Source organism: Phaseolus vulgaris, chromosome 3, assembly GCF_051622355.1.
Source record: "Phaseolus vulgaris cultivar YP4 chromosome 3, ASM5162235v1, whole genome shotgun sequence".
Taxonomy (NCBI): domain Eukaryota; kingdom Viridiplantae; phylum Streptophyta; class Magnoliopsida; order Fabales; family Fabaceae; genus Phaseolus; species Phaseolus vulgaris.
In genome coordinates this window covers 43,239,344-43,257,146 of record NC_143500.1, presented here as the reverse complement: position 1 = coordinate 43,257,146, position 17,803 = coordinate 43,239,344, and the positions used below count along the sequence as shown (strand labels likewise).

At 32.0% G+C, this 17,803-nt stretch overlaps 1 protein-coding gene and 1 pseudogene across 1 annotated transcript; both read left to right on the top strand.

The window, feature by feature from the left end:
- The first annotated feature begins 1,922 nt into the window (after positions 1–1,922).
- On the top strand, positions 1,923–12,708 carry LOC137807810 (zinc finger protein BRUTUS-like At1g18910). Its single transcript, XM_068608621.2, has 13 exons — positions 1,923–1,974; positions 2,081–2,454; positions 4,251–4,469; positions 6,082–6,276; positions 6,352–6,683; positions 6,844–7,075; positions 7,471–9,158; positions 9,857–10,075; positions 10,199–10,333; positions 11,803–12,037; positions 12,119–12,178; positions 12,315–12,386; positions 12,475–12,708. The coding sequence occupies exons 2-13, from the start codon at positions 2,173–2,175 to the stop codon at positions 12,574–12,576; spliced, it is 3,771 nt and encodes a 1,256-aa protein (XP_068464722.2). The 5' UTR covers positions 1,923–1,974; positions 2,081–2,172; the 3' UTR covers positions 12,577–12,708.
- A 1,592-nt stretch (positions 12,709–14,300) lies between these two features.
- Positions 14,301–14,934, top strand: LOC150028856 (uncharacterized; annotated as a pseudogene).
- The last annotated feature ends 2,869 nt before the right edge of the window (positions 14,935–17,803 follow it).

Genomic DNA, 17,803 nt, shown 5'->3' with positions numbered 1-17,803 from the left:
TCAAAATTTGAAATTTATTAATTTTTATGACCATCTCAAATTTAAAAAGTGAAAAATAATGAAAAAAAAATTGTTAAATAAATCAACAAAGCTTATATTGGAATGTAAGATTTTTTTAATATTAAATAACGACGACAAGCATAATTCGAGTTATTCATTATTTATGAATTTTTTTCTACAATTATTACTTATTTGTTGAATTTTCGTCTCACATTATTAAACTTGAACCATATATATATGTTTACTATTTATATTTATCTTTTTTTTCATTATATTTAGTTTATTTATTTTGTTAGTTATTTCTTGAATTTTTGTCACATTTTCTTTAAATTCGAAGATTTTATGTATTTATGTTTACTAATGTATTCATATTTATACTTTATTTTATTTTTATTATATTTAATTTATTTATTTGTATATAATTGATGTTTATTTTTTTATATTCACACTTACTTTGTATTTTTATATTTATATAAATTCTATTTTTACTTATTTGTAATTCATACTATACATATACATGCTAATTAAATTTAGAATCATTTTATCACCTTCTTTGAATTAATTCAAGTTCAATTTAACTAATTATTTTTTTAGATAAATTAATAATTAATACACTTTTTATCTAATATCTCAAATGTGTTATTTTAAAAACAATTTATTTTTAAACTTAATAAATTAAATTTCATAAAACTGGTTTAATTACATAAAGGTTTGGTATTTATAGAAAAATATAAATAATTAGAAGTATGTTTTAATGAAATAAAAAATATTTTTATGTATACGGTTGCTAAGTTTTAAAAATAAAAATGTCAATACAGTATTTTTAAAATGATTTGATATTTAAGAAATTTAAAAGTATAAAAATGGTTATACAGTAGTACTCATGTATTTATAAAAAATATACAGTATAATATTTATAACTTTATGGTTATTCATTATTATGTAAAAGAAAATTAATACATGAAACATGCCTTTAACTCATGATTTACCAATTAAGGTGAGGTATACAACAAAACGTCCATCCATTAACCGAAAAGACATAAACGTGTATAATCTTTAGACACCCAACAAATCACTTCAATAAAAATAATAAAACAAAAACAATAATAACGAGACACAGAGTTCTTCATGCCGTCTATTTCTTGAATCTTATTACATTTTTAAGAATATGAAAGTGAAAATACTTATTAAAAGGTTATAAAAAATTTTTCTTTTGGATATATTTCAGTTTCAAAAAGGTTATATATATATATATTACATTTGTATATTTTTTGTTTGGATTAAAAGGAAGTTAATTGAAAGTTTAAAAAATATCCTAAAAAATTAACCAAGCATATTTAGACATTTCTAGTAGTAGTTGACAGATAATAATATTTTTGCATATATTAAAAATTCTACCATACACATATATTAATAGCATGTTTAAGATAGATTAATTTTTTGCCAGATCAAAAAAATAAAATAAAATAATTTCACAAATTTGAACTACTTATTTAAGTAAAAACCTGTTTTAAGAAACAAGTTCTATTTTTTTATGAATTTAAAAGTTTTAATTATAAAAATTAACAAACTCAGTAATAATATTTACAATTTTTAATATATTAAGTAGTTAATTTTTGAAGATGTTATTCATTAAACCTCTTAAACTAAGGGTCGGTGACATTGTTGAATCATAGCAATTAGTGAAGTCAATTGATATCTTAGGTTACGAATTTAAAAATACCGCAGATATAATATGAATGAGTTAGAAATTAATATATTCCTCATTGTTATAATTTTTTTTTAAAAAAAAAGAGTAAGTAGAAGACAATTCTCTCCATTATTATTCAAAGCAATTCTGAGCGCGCCAAAGACATTAATAAAACGCGCGTGGCAGTAACGCGGCAATTATTATTAAACCGAGAACCGGCACTCTTCATGCCACCTCCCTCCTTATATCGCAAGACGCAAACCCTCTTGGCCGTTAGTTACGAGGTCTCTTTCCAATTGTCAGCATCAATCTCTTTTTAATTTTTAATTTTTAATTTTTAATTTTTAATTTTTAATTTTTAATTTTTTTCACATAAAAAATTACTTACAGGGAGAGATAAATCCCATGCCACTTTCCCACCAGAACCTCCCTTTGCTCTCTTTCGCCGTTGATGGTGCTTGCTGCCGGAAATTCCGCCGTGGATGGACGACGGCGATCCTTCCCTGTCCGATAAAGAGGAGGAGAACGATGAGGAAGACGTGGCGGGCATTCTGTTGCGAATTCCGATCGTCGATGCTCCCATACTCATCTTCGTTTGCTTCCACAAGGCTTTTCGCTCTGAACTCGATCACCTTCGTCGCTTGGCGGAAACGGCGTCGTTGGAGGACGAGCCTCGCCGTTGCCGGCAAATGATTCTTCAGCTTCAACGCAGGTTCCAGTTTCTGAAACTAGCACATAAGTATCACTGTGCTGCGGAAGACGAGGTCAGTTTCAGTCCACGCTCTGTTTCGTTGCTAACGAATATATACTGTTGAGAATATACATGTTATTACTTGTGAAAGTAGTTTAGTTTGTAAATAACAAGTAAAATGGTAAAGTATTGAGTGCTATTGTTTCAGCTATGATTTCCAGCTTTGCGATTGCAAACGCAGAAAAAAGAGTACAGATAATTATAATTTGTTTGTGTGCCAAGATTCTCTTGTTAGTTTGAGGAATTTGATAAACGTACCCTTGATTTCAAACTTCATTTATATTTATTTCTTAACCTGCTTGTTTCTTATCTGCTAAATCCCTTACTCTTTTTCTGGGTAAATTTTAATTTATTTTATTTTTGTCAATTTTATGTTTTATGATGAACTGTAGGATAGAGACATGAGACCAAAAAAATGCATACCTACCCAAGCGATAGAGAAAAATGTTGGTATATAGGTGATAGGAAGAGACATGAGAGCATAACGAGAGTTCATGGGGATATTGGATGTGTAGTAATGTCTGGGGAATTAACCCTGCTTTTGGTTCTCTTTTAATAGAATTTAGCTACTTTTAAATTAGTTTAATGGAATTTATGCTATTTTTAAATTAATTTATATATACAAAGAAATGGTTTACTCGATGATAGTACGGATTTGATTATACTCGTTATTTCAAAATAAATAAATAAATAATTTTAAAATATAAATTTGAATAAGTATATAATTTGTGTCTTAACCTCATTCATCTTAGATAATATGTATAGCTTTTTTTTTTAAATATAAAAAATTTAATATAAAAAGACATTTTTCTCTTTAATATCAAATAACAACAAAAAAGTTATAATTCTAAACTTTAAAAATAAAATAAAAACAATAAAGAATGTTTTAATCATTTAAAATGAAAATAAATATAAAAATAAAAACGAAATAATTATTTAGATACTCATCTTTGTTTATACATTCAATTTTGAAAATTATTCGTAACAAATATACATATTCAATTTATTCAAGTATTAGTAGTCAATTTCTAAACAAATTCGAATAATATTCATAGATATTTTATTTGTCATTTTTAAGCACACAATTATGATATTGGGATGCAATAACAATATTTTTTACGAGTTCTATTGGTGTTTCTGTAGTTTTCAGTATTTTTTTTTACAAGGAAAATTAAATAAGAAATGTCAATTCCTTAAATCAATTGTGATAAAGTGAACTTATTTGACTTTTTACGTTATTGACTACCTATCAACTAATGTTTGATGGTACACTTGGCTTGCCTCTAGTTGAGTAAATAATCAATAAAATTCTTTACAAATAAAAACATTATTTTAATATAAAATTCACTTTTTTTTTTTTTCATTTTCTCTCTAAACATATGCTATTATTATAAGTTAAGCTTCCCGATCAGGAACTAAAGTAAAAAAAAAAGAGTGAATTTCAAAGATTTAAATGAAACTCTAAATAATTTCAGGGACTTATTTGATTTTTTCTTAGTTTAAGGGGATTAGTATGATAGTGAGATGCAATTTTATTAACCAAATTGACCTTTTCTCATTCTATTCCTACTCAATCATCACTTAATACTAACAAGAGTATGGAAAGAACTAGAAATATGATTGATGCATTGAAACTACACTGCCTTCTTTTCTCGCTCGATAAGTTTCTCAAATATTTGTCTTCATGTCTGCAAGTGCATGTTTGGAGCTGAAATGCCTGTCCTTGACAACTGACGAGGAGCATGAATTGTGATTGTTATCTAGTCAAGGTTGGCACTTCTGATATCACTTTCAAACTTTTTTTGACAGGTTATCTTTCATGCACTGGATGCTCATGTGAAAAATGTCGTTTGTACATATTCGCTTGAACATAAAAGCACCTCAGACCTTTTTGGATCTGTTTTTCACTCCTTGGAAGAGCTGATGGTTCCTAAAGAGAATATTTCGAAGCTGTTCCAAGAACTTGTGTACAGTATTGGTATCTTGCAAACCTACATCTACAAACATATGCTGAAAGAAGAAAAGCAGGTGGCTGTTTGCAATTTTTGTGATTTATGAAAATATACTCTAGTTGCATGAAATGTTCTTTCCTCATTAAAGCAGGTGATCGACACAAATGCATTCATTTGGTTAATTTTTTTCGCTTTTGTTGGTTTATATCCCATTAATCTGAACCTATCGTGGAAGATACTTGCTTCATTAAATGCAGTTTAAACACATTCCATTAATTTGTTTACATCAACATTGTATTATTGCATATAATACATCTTTTATATCCTCTCATTCTTAATGTAAGACATTTTTAATATAAACACACTACCAGTGAAAAAAAAAATTTAGTTCAATTTTTAATATATCAAATTAACTTTTGTTATTAATGACTTTTAATAATTTTTTTCTTACTATTCGTTAATACAAAAACACAAATACTTATAATACTAGTAAATGAGAAAAAAAATATAAATTGTATAGAAATTATAAAGTAAAAGGGATCAATAATTTCTTCTAAAATATGTCTTATAATAAGAATCGGAGGAAATATTTTATTTTTTGCTTCCATTTTTCTTATGGGATACAGATGATGTTGAAAGCAACTATACTAGGTAGTTAGCGATATCTTGTAAGGAATGTGTGGGTAAGCATTTTTATCTTGTTAAAAAAATCAACTGTCCTGTGAAGCCCTTTACTGCATTAATGCGAAAGCTACCTCTATTAGTTATCATGACTACTCTTTTTAAGTTTTTTATAGGTGGATTTTATAGTGATATAGTGTATGTTATTAGAAATAAGGAGCATTTAGGAGAAACACTATACATTGCTCGTACCTTCTAATTAACTTGTATAGTGAATGTTCAAGTAGAGAAGCTAATAAAGGACTGACTAGGCAGCTAATTATTTTTCGTAATTATAAATGATTAATATTATAGCATGTGCTGTATAAGATAACAAATCTATATTAATATGCTAACTAATCTTGATGAGTATTATGACATTCTCTTAACTTGGAGCTTACTCAGATCACAGCTTGTTATGAATAGATTCACTTGAATAAAAAATATAAGGTAAAATGCAAAAAAGCCTGCTTTCGACTTTAGGCATGTACAATTTATGAAGTGGTCAAACCCTGACCATCTTTACGTAGTGCTAAGAGTTCAATAAAATACCTCGCCCAGACAACCTTAATCTGAGACTAATGGGTAAATCACTGAAGACCTCTTAATTGAGTGATCGAGTTAAGGCCACTTTTGCCCACTTTTGAAAAGGATGAAAACTCATTCTTTCTTTATTGAATGTGCAAGAAAAACCTATATTGTACAAGACGTTAATCTAACTAATGAAAGTGTTCACGTGGGTGTCAATTATGGCTTGCTACCTTTATCTTAGATGCTTGGTTAAAATTTAGTTTTGCAGCAATTAATTTCTTGTTCGTATGTTTGTTAATTGCAATTATCTTGACCATTAACTTCATTCTAGGATAAGGAAACGTATGATAGGGGCAAAACAAGACAACACGCTACTTATAAATTACATTTGTCGCATTTAAATTATGACCATATTATCTAATGTTATTTGCATGAGCAAGTATACATGCATTCTGGAATTCTGAAACTCACATTATCAAATTTCTGAACTACTGCAGGTTTTCCCCCTATTGATGCAGAAATTATCTACTGAAGAACAGGCCTCACTTGTGTGGCTATTCATATGTAGTGTTCCTATAATGTTTCTGGAGGAACTTTTTCCATGGATGGTATCCTTCCTTTCTGCAAGTAAGCAGTCAGAAGTTACCCAGTGCATAAATGAAATTGCACCAATGGAAACAGCACTGCAAGAGGTAGGCCACACAGTTCAGTAATTAATATATTTTAACAAACTTCCATTTTATACTAATTCAGATACCATTATGAAGGTTTTGGTTTCTTGGCTTAGAAGCAACAAACAAACCTTTACTGAGACCAGTTTTCAGAGTGGAGAATTTCAAGGTGTTGATGGTTTCCTGCATATAGAAAGATCATATAGGAAAACCGAAGAAGTTTCAAGTCTAATGGAAGTGAATGGCCAAGAAATAGAAGATGGGGTCAACCAGGTTAATGTCCTTCATCTTTGGCATAATGCCATCCAGAAAGATTTGAAAGAAATTCTGAAAGAACTTTACCTACTAAGAAAATCAGGCTGTTTTCAGAATTTAGACTCAATACTTATCCAAGTGAAATTCTTTGCCGATGTCCTCATCTTCTACAGGTAGTGCTTCTGACAATATGTTTTTTGGCGTGAGTGGAATCTGACTAATTTGTTTAATGTTATTTGCTAAAGTTCCTGACGGCCCATTCTTCTCTGCTATCTGAAATACTTATTGTGGTTCTCAATTGTCTAATTACAAAATGTATTTTTCTTACTACAGCAATGCTCTGAAGAAATTCTTTCATCCTGTACTGAGTAAATATGCTAATGTCTGGTTGTCCAAGTCTATTGAAAAATTTCTAGGTGAAAGTAACATTGAAGATATACAACAGTTGCTATTCTATAACTCAGAAAGTGGAACATCTTTGAGCAAGTTCGTAGAGAAGCTTTGCCAAAAACTGGAATCATTTGTATCAGGAGTTAACAAACAATTTGCTTTTCAAGAAAATGAGGTATTATATTTAAATCACTACTTGTTTCTTTACCAAGGAAGGCAGGTAATGAAATTAGTAATATGGAAATGGTCCTTGGTCCTTGAGTTTTACCTCACACAACAGCTTTATAAAATATCCAGATGTTGTGCTTTTGAAACTATTCTAAACTGAATAGTGTTATCGTTTTTTTTTTATCAAGATAGCAAGTAGTTGTACCTATCACTTATTCAAAAACATTGATGTAATGTTCTCAGATGAAAATTTTCTTACTCTCAGAGAATAGAACAAATATCTATTTGTTTTAGAAAATCAATTTATAGACTTGCAACAAATTGAATATCCTACACGAGAGGGATGCTCCATGCTAACATATAAAAAATTTACCAATTTGGAACCCTTACTTTTTTTGTCAGGTATTTCCTATCTTTAGAAAGAACTGCAGAAATGGAATGCAAGAGGGACTTCTAAGCTTGAGCCTACATATGATGCCTCTGGGGTTACTAAAATGTGTTATAACTTGGTTTTCAGTTAGATTGTCTGAAAAAGAGTCCAGGTCCATTCTCTATTGCATAAAGAAAGGAAACAATTCTGTCTGTAAAGCTTTTTCATCATTATTACATGAGTGGTTCCGCATTGGCTATTCAGGTAAAGCCTCTATTGAAAAATTCAGACTAGACTTGCAACATATGTTCAAAAGAAGATGCTTTATTTCACCTGAAGAAATTAAGGAAGCTCATAGATTTTCTTTCATAAATTCTGAGAAGCAGCCTCATAAAGTCTCTGACCAGAATTCTTTGTCCTGTTCTTCCTCATCTGGATCCAGTAATGTAAACAAGTATGAGATACCATACTCTACAGGAATTAATCTGCACATATTTTTTCCTGCTACAGTTGGGAAGTTACATCAGTATCCTGCATTACATGCAGCAGAACGATCTTCTATTTCCTTTCTTGATGATCCGAAACCAATTGACCTAATATTTTTCTTTCACAAAGCTATCAAGAAAGATTTGGAGTTCCTAGTTCTTGGCTCAGCCGAGCTAGAAAAAAATGATAAGTTGCTTACGGATTTCCAGAAACGATTCCATCTCATATATTTTCTTCATCAGATCCATAGTGATGCAGAGGATGAGATAGTTTTTCCAGCCTTGGAGGCAAGAGGAAAACTAAAAAACATTAGCCATGCTTACACTTTTGATCACAACCATGAAGTTGAACACTTCAATGAAATATCTCACATCCTTGATAAGATGTCTAGATTACATCTTTCAATTTCTACAATTGATTCAAATATAAAGGAGATGGGACTGCTAAGGTATCAGCATTTATGCAGGAAGCTGCAAGAAATGTGCAAATCAATGTATACATCGCTTTCCAATCATATAGACCGTGAGGAAATAGAAATTTGGCCTATAATTAGAAAATTCTTCACAAACCAGGAGCAAGGGAAGATCATGGGATGCATGCTTGGAAGAATAAAGGCAGAAATATTACAAGATATGATACCTTGGCTAATGGCATCTTTGACACAGGATGAACAACATGTTTCAATGTTCTTATGGTCCATGGCTACTAAAAATACAATGTTTGCTGAATGGTTAGGTGAATGGTGGGATGGGTACAGTTTAGCAAAGGTAACAGAGGGCTCAAAAGATGTCCCTCTTCAGCCTGTTGAGCCACTGGAGATTATATCCAAATATTTATCTGAAGAAATTCTAAATGAATTACAAGAATCATCATCTGCCAACAAAAGCATAATTTTTTTGGAGAAGGATCGTATTGGTGATAATGTTGAGCTGTCTAACTACAACCACAATGATAAAGTTAAGGTTCATAATGCAGAAAAAAATAATAATGAATGTTCAAAACGCACAAATCAATTTCTCAATGATGACAAACATGTTTGCAATGAGGTAGCAGATATCAAAAATCCGGTAGCCAATGAAGGTAAGTCGTCTAAACTTTGTGACGAGTCTGGGCGTTATGAACGACTTTTGAAATTGAGCCAAGATGATTTGGAGACGGTGATAAGAAGGGTGTCTCGGGACTCATGCTTAGATCCTCAGAAAAGGTCGTACATAATACAGAACCTACTGATGAGGTTGGTTTTATTTTCTTGTGTTTTTTTTTCTTTTATAGATGTAAGTTAAAAATCCATTCACATGCCTTCACCTAACATCTGAAGCTTATGGGAGAGTTGGTAAAACTTAAACTTTTGAGAGAGTTGATTTGAAACTAAAGTTTCATCTTCAATTTTTGGCGTAACAATTTATTAGTATCCCAGACGGTTTTCTTTGTCAGTTTTAGTGCCGATAAACAATATAATATCAATGATACTTAGATAGTTTTGTTGCATGTTTTGATTCACTTATTTTGCTATTTTTTGAAAAGATTATCAAAATGTGGGGACTTTTACTTTGCAGGATTTTTTCAACTTGTAAAATAATCCAATTCTAACATTCAGTAATGACAAGGTTATGCAATTTAGCCTGATTTTTCTTACCATTAATTTTTGGAATGGAGTAAACCTATGCTAGTCCTTGTGAATCTAACGTTGCCTTGGATAGTTGATTCTGAATGCCTGTGAATTTTAAGTGAGAGATTGTAACAAGCATTATAGAATATTGATATTTATACTGGACAGAAGTTTGCGTACAAATTTCTAAGCAGGCTGTATTCTCCTACATAAGTGAATACACTGAAATATGATACGGGGAGCTGATTGCAACTTTCAGTAATTTATTTCACGCAATAGATCCGGTCTTGTGTAGTTTAACGTTACTTTCCACATAATTTCAGCCGTTGGATTATTAAACAGCAGATCTCTTCTACTGAAGTCAATGTAAAAAATGATAATCTGGAATTTTCTGGAAAGCATCCATCATACAGGGATCCTCTAAAACTAAGCTACGGCTGTAAACACTACAAGAGGAATTGTAAGCTTTTGGCTCCATGTTGCAACCAACTTCATACCTGCATACACTGTCATAACGACGAATCAGATCATTCAATTGATAGGTAACAATACTGTGTTTAATTAATTTTTTTTATTTATGTTTAAAAATAAATAAATGTTTTATTTTTTTGAATTGATAACTTCTATTTTGATCTTTGACACATTTTCTAAATATATATACATAGAAAATCTATTACAAAGATGATGTGTATGAAGTGCTTGATGATTCAACCAATCAGTGCCACATGCTCAACAGTTTCTTGCAATTTATCGATGGCAAAATATTACTGCAGAATCTGCAAATTATTTGATGATGAAAGGTAAAGTAGCATTATGGTCATTTTTTATACTTAACCTTAAGGGAAACTTTCATTTTTTTTGTTACTTTTAATCCATTGGCGGGTTCTATGAAAATAAACATACTATAGAACATGTAACAGTTTTTGAGAATAGTGTGTCCAGGATTACACACTAATCACTTATTTTATGGTATAAATCCCATTAGTTAAAAGAGATCATTGGAGCCAAGGAAGGAGCTAATAAATAATTCATTGACGTCAACAACATAACATACTATCAGCTAGCAAATATGTGAATGCCTATTTTTAAAATTTGGGTTTTGGACTTAATTCAACCTCAATAAATAGGATTGTTAAGGTGAGAACTACCAAACTTTATAAAAAATAGACTAAACAATATATTTAGAATAATAGATTCTAATATAATTTTAGAATATAAGTTTAGAGTTTAACTCAAATAAAAAAAGACTTGTAAAATAAGGACTGGACAAACTTTAAAGGATTACATTTATAGTAAACGTTGAATATCCACTTAAAGCTCATATATTGATGGTTCCACTCTATGACAACCTTCATTTTATCTTAGTCCAAAAAACAGAGTGCAGTGATTTCTTTCACTCGAGGACACCACACCACAAAAACCTGTCTCTACATGAAATAGAACACTCTTGATCCATAAGTTTGTAGAATGCTACCATACTCCCCTTGTTTTTAATCAAAAAGAAATAATGCTCTTACATTTGCAGTAGTTGTTGATTTTGGATACATAGTTATTAGTTCGCCCGGTAGGTGTTATTATAGTTGCTAGTTTACTATCTGTTGACATGATATCATATTTCAAATTTGTGATATTTTGAATGTTGGAAAGTGATTCTTTCCTCGATAAAATTGGATCCTTATCAGAAGTGGAAAAGCATTCCCATTACAATTTATTACCAGAAACACATAGGTTGACCCCTGAGTGTGTTTACAATTCTAGTTGTATCTGGATTGAAATTGAATATTTATTAATGTGTGCATTAAGTTTGGATGTAACCCACCATTGAAGATAAATAAAACAGTGTGTGCCTTAGTTTAGAAAATGTGATAGTTTTCTGGATGCAACTGTTTCTCTAAGCAGAAACACTATTTAAAATATTAATATTTATTAAAGGTAAAACAAATACATAAAATATATACACTAAATAAAGATATCTCACTAATAGATATACAATCAAATATAATTTGATTCAAATAATTCATAATAAAAAAGACATTAATTTAAACCCATGGAAGTTATAAAAAAACAATACTAATGATATCCATAATCCTTTAGAGGTCTTTGGGCCGTAGCTGTACCATAATCCAAGTTCTCAATGAAAATGGTCACGTGCACGAAGGTCATGCTTGTTTGTCACTTATGATGCTAAACTTGCATATTTTTGTTAGCGCTTCTTTTATCATTTATTTTAGCCATTGTTAATGAAAACCTCTTTTGAAATGCTCAACAGGGAAATTTACCATTGTCCTTACTGTAACCTGTGCCGAGTTGGAAAGGGTTTGGGTGTAGACTACTTTCACTGTATGAGTTGCAATGCGTGTATGTCCCGTTCTCTTATGACGCATACATGCAGGGAGAAACATTTAGAGGACAACTGTCCAATTTGTCATGAATATATCTTCACATCCTGCTCTCCTGTAAAAGCCCTCCCATGTGGTCACGTGATGCACTCAACATGTTTTCAGGTACTTCCTTGCATTTTTTTTCCCTCTCCAACATCCACGGACTACAGAAACAACTTTATTAGCATTTGATGGTACTTCCAGGAATATACAAGATTTAATTACATCTGCCCCATATGTAGCAAGTCCCTCGGAGACATGCAGGTCAGTTTTTATTCAATGTTATCACGTATCCTATAATAACATATATTGATCATATTGTTGAAAACACGTTTGCCATTGAATTTCACATACTATTCATATAATCCATATGAAGATATATTGTTTGTTGAAAACTCAGGTATATTTTAGGATGTTAGATGCGTTATTGGCTGAAGAGAGTATTTCCGATCAGATGTCATGTCAAACTCAGGTTTGTCAGCTATTTTTCTTATTTATGGTGCCTTATATTCTATGGTTTCTCAAAATGCATACTCTGATGGATCCTACAAAAGCTGCAGGTTATATTATGTAATGACTGTGAAAAGAGAGGAGAGACCCCCTTCCACTGGCTCTACCACAAATGCCCTAGCTGTGGTTCCTACAACACTAGAGTTCTGTGACTCTTCTCCATCGGGAGCTGCTTCTCCTCCCTTACTCTCTGTATTTAAACAATAGATTGTAAAATATTTAATGGTTATCTGCATTGCCTGTGCCTAAATAATCATCTGTTATTGTCTAAGACATTTAATTGATCTCTCTTTGCGAAACACAAGAATCGCCATTCCATCTTTAGTTTGAAAAACATGAAATGTGTCATTAGCGACAACTTTCTACAAGGAGACACTTGCTGTTCACTTTGTTTCTGTAAGCAATAGTAACTAGATTCTAAATAAGAATAAACACGCACATAACGATGTGATTGTTTTTAGGATGATGATATTTTTACATCCACTGAACAAAAAACATTCATTTAACTTATTTCATTATATTATTAAAGTGAGTTGTGGGTGGATGTAAATTTGTAAAGAAATGTTATTATTATTTTCCTTGTTTTTATTATTGAATAAGCAAACATGGTTACCTGACCTCCCCACACAAAATATAAAATTATTAAAAATTTAGCATAAGAAGAAAAATAAGTCCGATAGGTCAATTTATAATTTCTTTCTTTTATTTTTCTAAATTCTTCAAAGACTATTTGTATTAGAACTATTATATTTTCATATAGTCTATTTGTAAGAATTATTATATTTTTCATATAAATCTATATAAAAAGTGTGTTAATCTATAATAAACGTGATAAAAACAAGACAATAGTTTGATGTAGTTGTTCATTGATAGACATAACATATATATTAGCAAATTAGATGGAGCATATCTCTCGAATTTGATCGTATATGAACAATAAACATGAGTTGAATGAATATGCAGAAACATCATTTTCATAATATTTGATATGGTATCAAAGTCATTTAAAATCTATCATAACGAGAGTTTGTTGAGTTTATCATGTCACCCGCTATCGGACCACTTCGAACCACCCATAAATGTGTACATGAGTTGTCACTCTCAGCATGATGGAGTGTGTTGGAGATCCTACATCGTCTAGAGATTAAGACATTTTACCTATCCTAACGAGAGTTTGTTGGATTTATCAGGTCACTCATTATCGGTCACTAGCGAACCATCCATAAATATATAGTCTCACGCACGATTTATCACTCTCGACGTGAGATGATGTGTTGGAGATCCCACATCGACTGGATATTAAGACATTTCATAGTATATAAGTGAGTACTGTTGACGTGAGTCCTTAGAATCACAAGAAAATAGGAGGATTAATTGTAAACAACTATCAAATCCTTGTGATCAAGGATTTAAATTACTGAGTATTGTGTATAGGTTAGATAATTCATAAACTTTCTCCTTTTTGTTATCTATTTATACTCTCTAAATAACTCAAAAGGGATACACATGAATAAAATACCTTATGTATTGACATGGTATCAGAGCATAATCTTGAGACCTAAACAGTCTTGAATAGATGGATGCCTCCGCTGTCGAGTCCATTATGGAAAATCTTACAGCCAAAATGACGAAGATTTTGGCAACTGCCTAGTCAACATCACAATCACTGATCTTTGAGCCCTCGACGGTACCGATCAACATCAAGTTGGATGGTTCCAACTACGGCCTGTGGTCCCAAGTGGTTGAGATGTACATCTCAGGCAAAGACAAACTGGGATATATTGACAGATCATTCCCACAGCCTTCAGAAACTGATTCGACGTTCCGTAAATGGCAAACTGAGAACGCCATAGTGAAAGGATGGTTGATCAACTCAATGGATCCCTCGTTAGTGGGGAATTTCATCCGCTTCCCAACAACAAAAGGGGTTTGGGACGCCATTGCTACGACATACTTTGACGGATCTGATACTTCACAGGTTTATGACCTGCGACAAAAGTTAACTCGGATGCGGCAAAAAGGAGGATCGATTGAAAAATATTACAATGATCTACAAGGGTTGTGGTGTGAGATAGACTTCTGGCGCCCTAATCCCATGGAGTGCCTAAGAGATATACAAAAATACAATTCTCTCTTGCAGGAGGAAAGAGTTTATATCTTTCTCGATGGATTGGATGACTGACTTGATAACATTCAGAGTGACATACTCCAACTAAAGCCATTCCCCACAATCGAGCAAGCTTACGCACACGTTCAAAAGGAGGACACTTGTCAGACTGTGATGACATCTGAGGCAAAAATATAACAAATGGTGTTGTTATGGCCACTAAAGGCTCAAAATGTGGCCAATTGCCAACATTAGGGGTTGGAAACACAACTCAATCTTGAAGTCGAAGGATCCATCCAATGGAGGAAAGTGCACATATTGTGGAAATGCCAGATACACTAGTAATACCTATTTCAAGTTACATGGGTATCCAGAGTGGTGGCATGAGCTGCAAGCTAAGTAGAAAGAGGACACCACTACACTTGAGAACGACATTGGTAAAGCTACTGTAGTCACTGTCGACTCTTGCTTGTTCCTGTGTGTTCTCAGTCAAATATAAATTTGATGGATCCATTGATCGACACAAGGCAAAGCTAGTGGCTAAAGGGTTCAACCAGACGTGCGGTATAGATTTTATAGAAACTTTTTCACCGATGGCCAAACTAAATACTATTAGAGTCCTATTATCTCTTGCAGTAAATTTGGATTAGTCACTACTCCTACTCTAGCTCGACGTGAAGAACGTTTTTCTCCATGGAGATCTTGAAAAAGAGGTTTGTATGGATATCCCACCAGGCTATATGCCCTCTTCTAGAACCAAGGTGGTATGTAAGTTAGAGCAGACATTATATGGATTAAAACAAACACCTCGAGCATGGTTTAGAAGGTTTAGCTCAGTTATGAGAAAATATGTTTTTAACCAAAGTAATGCATATCACACCCTATTCTTAAAGCATCGACAAGGAAATGTGACATCTCCAATTATTAATTACGTAGATGACATGATTATTACTGGAGATGATACTAAAGAAATTTCAAGACTATAAGAGCAATTGGCAGATGAGTTTGAGATGAAGAAATTGGATGGACTCAACTTCTTCTTGGGAATAGAGGTGACGAGGTCACAAAGAGAAATTTTATTGTCTCAAAGAAAGTATGTGTTGACCTATTGGCTGAAGTGGGGTTGTTGGACTGTAATCCACCAGATACTCCAATAGTCGAAAATCACAAACTCTCACAACACACAAACCAAGTACCTACAGATAAAGGAAGATACAAAAAGTTAGTGGGAAAACTTATCTATTTGTTGTGTACTCGCCCTGATATTGCCTATGTTGTAAGTGTTGTGAGTCAATTTATGCATAATCCAAGTGAAGAACATATGGATGCAGTAAACCAAATACTTCGTTATTTAAAAGCATCACCAGGAAAGGGGTTGATGTTCTCTAAGAATAATCACTTGAATGTTGAAGGGTACACTGATGCAAATTGGGCATGGAATGTTTTAGACAGAAAATCTACATCAAGATACTTCACATTTGTGGAGGGAATTTAGTTACACGGAAAAGTAAAAAGCAAAAGGTAGTGACTTTGTCTAGTGTTGAAGCTGAGTTTAGGGGCATGACAAAAGGACTTTGTGAACTATTATGGCTTAGAAGGTTACTGATGGAGATTGGCTTTGGTCCTAACATGGAAACGAACCTATTTCGTGACAACAAAGCTGCAATTGATATCTCACAAAATCCTGTTCAACATGATCGAACAAAGCATGGGGAAGTAGATAGACATTTCATCAAGCAAAACCTTAAGGAGAAAATTATTGGATTTTCTTTTATCAAGTCGGAAGACCAGTTGGCAGATATTCTTACGTCCGGTAAGAACTTCCATGACTCCCTTAACAAGTTGGACATTAAGGACATTTATGCACCAACTTGAGGGGGAGTGTTGGCGCGAGTCATTAGAATCACAAGAAAATAGGAACATTAATTGTAAGTAGCTATCAAATCCCTGTGATCAAGGATTTAATTACCGAGTATCTTGTATAGGCTAGATAATTCCTAAACTTTCTCTTTTTTTTTTATCTATTTATACATGTACACTACAAGAAAATCATCAAATAGAAACCAATTTTTAGAGACCAAAACAATTAGTTGCAATAGTAACAAAATTAGAGACCACTTTAGAAACTAAAAAAAAAAGTTTCTATTATTGTGAAATAGTTTCTAAATTGGTATCTAATTAGCTACCAAGTTTTAACTACCAATTATTTAGATTCTAAATTTGGTAGCAAAAACCTTAGTTGCTAATTGGATACTAATTTAGAAACAATTTAACAATAATAGAAACTAATTTAGAAACCAAAAATTTATTTAGTCCCTAAAATGGTCTCTAATTTAATCACTATAACAACTAATTATTTTTTGTCTCTAAAATTGGTTTCTATTTCATGATTTTCTTGTAGTGGTAAATAACTCAAAGGAGATACACATGAATAAAATACCTTATGTATTGACAGGTAGAAACCTCACCTTATAAGTTGGTTTTATGAGGTTGAGTTAGGCTTAAAGTTTACTTCTTAATATACCTTAACAAGGATTCAACCAAAATAAAATACAAGTCTAACTGAGGCAAAATTGGAGAAGTTTATCATAGAGAAAATTTTAAAATTCACTCTTAATGATGATCATTTATTACATGACCCAACTAAATATCACAGGTTAGTTGGAAGACTCATTTACCACATAGTCACAAGGCCAAATATTGTCTACTCAGTTAGAACTTTAAGCTAGTTTATGCAAGAGTCTCATAAAACACATTGGATGCAACATTACGGGTCCAGAAGTACATTAAGGGGACACCTGGACAAGGATTATTACTTCCCTTTGATAATGATCTTAAGATGAAAGTCTATTGGATTCAGATTGGGGAGGATGTTGTATTACTCGAAGATCAGTCAACGACTATTTCATTTTTCTGGGAAATTCATTGGTATCCTGGAAGTCAAGGTCATCAAGCGAAGCAGAATATTGGATCATGGCAAATGCTTGTCTGAAACTAACATGGTTATATCCTATGAGACCTCAAGGTTCCAATTAGCATGTATACACCTTTGTATTGTGACAACCAAACAACACTCCATATAGATAGGCATAATACACTACAAGAAAATCATGAAATAAAAACTAATTTTTAATGACAAAAATTAATTAGTTGCTATAGTGACTAAATTAGAGACCATTTTAGAGACTAAATTACCATTTTAGAGACTAAATTCTTTTTTGTTTCTAAATTAGTTTCTATTATTGTTAAATGGTTTCTAAATTGGTATCTAA

Coding starts and splice junctions, on each gene's coding strand:
- LOC137807810 (XM_068608621.2), top strand. CDS start 2,173: ATGGACGACGGCGATCCTTCCCTGTCCGATAAAGAGGAGGAGAACGAT. Junction 6,684..6,843: donor GATGTCCTCATCTTCTACAG/GTAGTGCTTCTG, acceptor TTCTTACTACAG/CAATGCTCTGAAGAAATTCT. Junction 12,179..12,314: donor AGTCCCTCGGAGACATGCAG/GTCAGTTTTTAT, acceptor TTGAAAACTCAG/GTATATTTTAGGATGTTAGA.